The sequence below is a fragment of the Littorina saxatilis genome, linkage group LG6, assembly GCF_037325665.1.
Source record: "Littorina saxatilis isolate snail1 linkage group LG6, US_GU_Lsax_2.0, whole genome shotgun sequence".
In the NCBI taxonomy this organism is placed as follows: Eukaryota; Metazoa; Mollusca; class Gastropoda; order Littorinimorpha; family Littorinidae; genus Littorina; species Littorina saxatilis.
This window is the reverse complement of record NC_090250.1, coordinates 47084912-47091421: the sequence shown is the minus strand read 5'-3', so window position 1 is coordinate 47091421 and position 6510 is coordinate 47084912. Positions and strand designations below refer to the sequence as shown.

General features: G+C 42.7%; 1 protein-coding gene across 2 annotated transcripts in view; it reads left to right on the top strand.

Annotated features, from left to right (window-relative positions):
* LOC138969362 (glutamate receptor ionotropic, kainate 3-like) overlaps window positions 1-6510 on the top strand; it is a 96822-nt gene extending 90312 nt beyond the window's left edge. The window contains exons 15-16 of one of the 2 annotated variants that reach the window (XM_070342135.1): window positions 1048-1135; window positions 5529-6510. In XM_070342135.1, coding sequence (XP_070198236.1) covers window positions 1048-1104 — 57 coding nt within the window. In that variant the 3' untranslated portion in view covers window positions 1105-1135; window positions 5529-6510. The remainder of the gene's footprint in view (window positions 1-1047; window positions 1136-5528) is intronic. The other variant, XM_070342136.1, reaches the window with a different exon arrangement.

The window sequence follows — 6510 nt, the reverse complement described above, 5'->3', positions numbered from 1 at the left end:
TGCCACTCAAATTGATCATTTGTCACTACTCATGTTCTGTGATTGCATTATTCCCTAAGTGTCAAGGACTCCTTTAAAAATCATCATCACATTACTTTTCTCTTTTTTTGTTCGCTTACTGCTTCGTAATAACGATTCATGTCGTGCCGTGCACACACGTACACACACACACACACACACACACACACACACACACACACACACACACACACACACACACACACTCACACACACACACACACACACACACACACAAACACACACACACACACACACTCACACCAAACAATGCATTGGTCAAAATTGAAAAGGCTTCCAGTCGCATTGACAAACTTAAAAAGTACTTCTCATTCATTGGGATGAATACTAACTCACAATAATGCTTCATCTTCATAAGACTCCTTTGTCTTTAAGAGCGATTTCCATTATTTGTTAATGTGGATGAAACAAGAAGACGTCAGCTGCATGGGTATCCCTGTCTTAAGAACTTCATTCAATTTCTAACTGTATGAAAATTGTTTCCATAACAACGCACTGTGAGCAGCATGATATTCCTCAGAGTATTAGAGAAGGTTGTCGTTTCTTTTTACCCTTCGTTTTCTTGAAGTAAAACCTACCATTATTAACGCTGATGGGGTCTATGTCGACCAAAAGAGTGGGATTCCCTGTAGGTGGAGTTCCTGGAGGGGGATTTCCTGTATACAGGGAATCCCACAGGGTGGAGTTTTTCAATAAAACTTGCAAACCATACTCAAATTTCTAAGAAATATAAAAAAATATTTAAAAAACATCAAATTCTATAGATGTCGCCAAGCATCACGTGACTTTCAGCGATATCAGCGACACACTACAGGAACCAAATCCTGTGGAATCCCCCTCCAGGAACTCCACCTACAGTGAATCCCACTCTTTTGGTCGACATAGACCCCATCAGCATTATTAACAGCATGATACTTCTCTGAGGGTCGGTGAACATTTTCGTTCCTTTTTTACCCTGCCTTTCTTTGAAGGGAAAATTGTCTTGCATGGAATGCTGGTTGCTTGCAGACCTCGTCAAGAACTGGCAAACAAAAGAGGGAGGGAGAGAGTAACAGCTTTCTCTGATGTCAACCACTGTGCACCTGCATGTTCAACGGTGAATGGCTGTCGCATGCATTGTGTGGAGGTTCCATGTACTCCTGAAATATATTCTTCATTTCTGAAATAGTTGACTTCTTCGCACGTTTTTTTTTTATTCACGAAGGGCACCTTCGTTTTATAGTTGATATTGCACCTCCTTTCTTTTTTTTTAAGCTGAAATATCTTTCAGCAGATTTTCATTGTGGTAGTTTTAGTAGTTATTTTTGTATATTCATTTTTACTTTGTATAATATTGTTTTTAATTATAAATGTTTTCTATATCTTGATTGTTAGCTTGAGAGTATTAGACAGCTTTCTACTTTTTTGTTTTCCTTCTCATTTTCCTGTAGATATGTATGTACTATTGCACGGGCTTTCTCCCCTCAAAGCATACACTGAGGTGTTGTTTTGAATAGTTGATCGATGTCTTGCGATGTCCATTGTGGTGGTTTGAGATTTCTTCTTCTGTATATATATACGACTTGTGTCTGTGTGTGTGTGTGTGTGTGTGTGTGTGTGTGTGTGTGTGTGTGTGTGTGTGTGTGTGTGTGTGTGTGTGTGTGTGTGTGTGTGTGTGTGTGTGTCCGCGATGCACGCCCAAGGTTCTCGATGGATCTGTTTCACATTTGGTGGGCATATTCAGGTACACCCCGGACATAACCTGGTCGATGAGATATTTCAACACGTGCTCTCAGCGCGCAGCGCTGAACCGATTTTGGTTTTTCTCTGGATCCATTCCCAGTAACTCTTCCTTATCTTCTCCAGTGTTTTCAGCGTTTATCTCCCTTCCTTCGTATGGCGTCAATCCATATTCCCGTTTCTATTTTTAGAAGGTCACTGTCGACAACGCTCAATCCATATTCCCGTTATACTATTTTTACTCTTCTCCAGTGTTTTGCGCGTTTATCTCCCTTCCTTCGTGCGGTGCGCCGGGTATTCGGCTCAACTTCTTCCCGGCGAAGCGAGTATTCATCTAGTCAAATATATGTGTCCTTTATCTTAACCGGTCTCGAATAGCAGCTGGCATCTGCTGAAGGGACATTAAAACCCAAAAACCAACCAACCTTTATCTTAACTGTAAGTTGAGAATAGCTAACACACTGTCTCACAACTTTTCCATTCTCATTTGCTTCTGCTCATGCATGAAATATCTGGCTAGTTAAAACTCACAACCCCATCGATTCACCTGTGTTACGTACAGCATGAACGTTTGCTCAGCTATTAGTTAACCCTGCCTGCAAGCTGTAACACTTTCGACAACCCGAATGCCATAGAGGGCGGTTTGACTGGCTGTCTGGCACATTTTGTGGACTGAGGATGTCTTCTACAATGGTCATGAGATTATCCCTAAAATTAGAGAACATCCAAAAACAATGCGAATGCGAAATAAAAATTTTTTTAAAAGCACACAAAAAAGCTTAGTCTTGGTTTCATAATCGACACATTATCACTGGACAAAAGTGAGCAATATAAGCAATGCCATGCAACCTCTCATTATAAATCCAAACCCTCTTGACCCCGAAGGCGGTTGACACCTGTTTTAGTCGAAATGTGTAACATGAAAAGCGCGCAATTTACCCTATACTAATTGACCTGCCCTGAACAGGCGATTAATTGGACTTTCTTTAAGTATGGAAAAAATTTAAAAGTGTGCGTTTTTCAAAATGTTTAACAATTTGGACATCAAGATTTACGGTTTCTTTTACAGTATAATTAATATGCTCAATCCAAAAAGATTACTTTTTAGCCAACACTAATGCATTTTAGGGTTTGGATGTAATACAAAGACACGGGTATGAATAACTGCCAAGTTAAGTAGAACCGCTTTGTTCTTTTTGTCTCTCTTTGGTCAAGCGTCAACAACATCATCTTGCAAACCATATTTTATATTTCTTTGTTGATTACAGTTGTAACTTGATTTTTATGTTTTTGTGTGCTTGTAATGAGTCTTGACCTAGAATTTTGTTTGGCAGGCAGAGTTATTTCCCTTTGTGTGACTTTTCAAAAGCTTCTGTGCACCCATGGAGAGCCTCCGGCGTACAGCAGCCTTCATCAGGGCCTCCGGAGTTGCTGTCTGAGCGAACGACGAAGAAGAAGAAGAAGAAGAAAAGCTTCTGTGCATTTTGGAAGAAAAAGGGTGTTTTTTATAGCCTCATGAAATTTGCGGAACGCATGCCAGGGCAAAAGGTTGTGATGCACGTGCTACAACAGGGTCCTGGCTATGAACATCGCTCACCAGCTTGTGTTTAAAGGTTGACACGCTGACACAATTATGGACAGTAGCAACATTCCCACACGAAGAAAACTGAGCGATTTGGATAGAGGAAGGGCAATAGGATGGCTACAAGACGGTGTTGCTGCCAGGCAAGTGGCCCAGAGGCTTGCAGTGGCTCCCTCTGTCATCATCAGACTAAAACAGAGATTCCACGCAACTGGAAGAGTGCAGGAGCGACAACGTTCTGGTCGGCCAAGAGTCACCACACAAAGAGAGGATCGCTTCATTCAGAGGGAGGCCATGCAACAAAGAATGGCTACGGCAAACAACATTAGGCAACGCCTACAAGCTACCACCAACACTATTGTTAGTGGTCAGACGCTCCGAAACCTCTTACACAACCAACTTTGGCTTGCGTGCAAGGCGTCCAGTCCGAGGAACAACCCTGACTGTTAATCACCGAGCAGCTCGCCGAGCCTGGTGCACCCAACATGTGAGGTGGCAACGTCAGTAGTGGGCTCAGGTGTTGTTTACAGATGAGTCCCGCTTTTGCTTGGAACCTACTGATGGTCGCATCTGAGTGTGGAGGCGTCGCGGAGAGCGCTTCGCAGAAGGCGCTGTTCTGGAACGACAGCGTTTTGGCGGAGGCTCTGTGATGGTCTGGGGAGGGATCAGCACACGTCTTAGGACACATCTGTACCATGTAGTGGGCAACTTGACCGGTGTCCGCTACCAGAATGAGACCCTGCAACCCCTGGTCGTTCCAGCCCTCCAAGCGATCGGCCCTCGTGCGATTCTTGAGAATGACAACGCACCTCCCCATCGCTCTGCAGCTGTAAACACCTTCATCCAGCAGGCCAGGGTCAACCGGATGCTGTGGCCAGCCAACAGCCCGGACCTGAACCCCATAGAGCACATGTGGGACGAGCTTTGTCGTCGGGTACAGCAACATCACCCTCCTCCTGCCAATCTGGGTCAACTGCTGCAATGGCTCCAGCAGGAGTGGAATGGAGTTCCCAGAGCATTCATATGCAACCTGATCCACTCCATGCGCCAACGATGTGTTGAATGCCTGGCACACAACGGAGGGCACACGCGTTATTGACACTGATTCACATTGTTGTGAATTCCATTTTCGAGGGTTGTCACGTTTGACACACTCTAGCTAAATTGTCGCTGCCGCGTTCGATCTTTGCTTTGTTTGTCATTACTCCTTGGTTGTTCAATTATATAATTTTTTAACAAATGAAAGAATTCGGTTTTGTCTGTTTTGTGTGGCGTGCTTGTAAAAAAGTGATCCTTAACTTTTTTTGAAGAGTGTATGTCGACAATGTTCAAAATCAGGAAAACCTATCTGGAAAGTGGGTAGCTCTGACTTTTTCAAGTTTTGCCAAATTATCGTGAAACCCTAATTTGATTGAAAATCAGGAAAACCAACAGAAAATCAGAGACAGACAGACAGACAGACAGACAGACAGACAGACAGACAGACAGACAGACACACACACACACACACACACACACACATACACACACACATACACACACACACACACACACATACACACACACACACACACACACACACACACACATATACACACACACACACACACACACACACACACACACACACACACACACACATCTTGATTTTCATCGTGCCTTTCTTGTTTTTGGCTCACGTAAGTGTAGCCTATGCGATGATAAACTTTGTCTGTCTGTGCGTGCGTGCGTGCGTGCGTGCGTGCGTGCGTGTGTGTGTGTGTGTGTGATAGAAACTTTAACATTTCCGAGTCTATGGATAAAGCTCGCATAAGAAGATTACGTCTCGGTCAAAAGTGTTTGACGTGTGTGATAGAAACTATTTGAAGACGTCACATTATGACGTAAGAGGTTTAGACGTCACGCAAAGGAATTACTGAAAGTCTCGGTCATTGTTATTGTGAGCGGGCCGAGACTAGTTGGCAGATGCAGGGTCTCGCTTTCTTGCACAGTTTCACCTATGCTTACTGTGTGTGTGTGTGTGTGTATGTGTGACGGAGTGATTGAGTTTGTGTTACTGTTTGTCGATTTCTTACGTGAGCCTTGAAGGCTTCGCCTCTTGTTTGTTTAACCATCATAACCTTTCGTACAGTCTCCCCAATGTGTATAACAATAATGAACGCAAATTTTACTTGTACTGTGATTGCAGCAACAGGGTTCCGCACCAGAGAAAGCACCCAGAAGCGAAGTATTCCTGTGACGTCAGACCGCACCAATTGCCTCGTCATTACATCCGGGACCTACCAAAACTGACTATACCGAACGCATCTGATCAAATCATCAGACGCATTTGATCAAATGAATCATTATGCAAATGATGTGAACCAAGTATATGGTATTTGAACTATCTCTGCCTGCGGTGAAACCAGGCTTACCCCAATCATGGACCAAATATGGATTACTGTATATAATCATTTAAAACACCCAAACTGAACTGTAAAGGTTATGGGATAGTGGTGTGTATCTGTGTATGTGTGTGTGTGTGTGTGTGTGTGTGTGTGTGTGTGTGTGTGTGTGTGTGTGTGTGTTGCAAACGAGTGAGCACAATCGTTTTCTACAGATAATATTAAATGGTAGGGACCCACACACTACATTACCCAATATTGCTATTTCACATGTTACGTGGATTTCCATTGGTCAATTGGGCAAAACTGAGCTCAGTGCAAAAGTGATATCGACGACATTTCCGTCGATATCAGTTTTGATATCGACGACCTCTTTATTGCTTCCCCACTTCAAAAACAAAAACACCTAAATTTAAAAACAAACAAATATATATGAAAATGTAATTATCCCAGAATTTAGTTGAGCAAGTGACTAAAGACTTTTTGAAAGAAAAGACATTTTGAAAAACTGAAAAGTACAAGAAAAGAGTGAACAAAAAGAAATAATAATCAGAGGCAGGGATATGGAACAGCCAAAACTGAGACAAATACTTCTTTAATTTCTTTACAGTAAATACAAAATGTCCAGAGAATTAGCAATATATCTAACATTGACTGACTGTGTGATGATATCTTCTGCCATTGGTCTGTTTCGACAGTGATATCAAAATCTCGACCCTCCGGTCTCGATTTTGATATCACTGTCTCAACAGACCATAGCAGAAGATATCATCACACAGTCCGTCA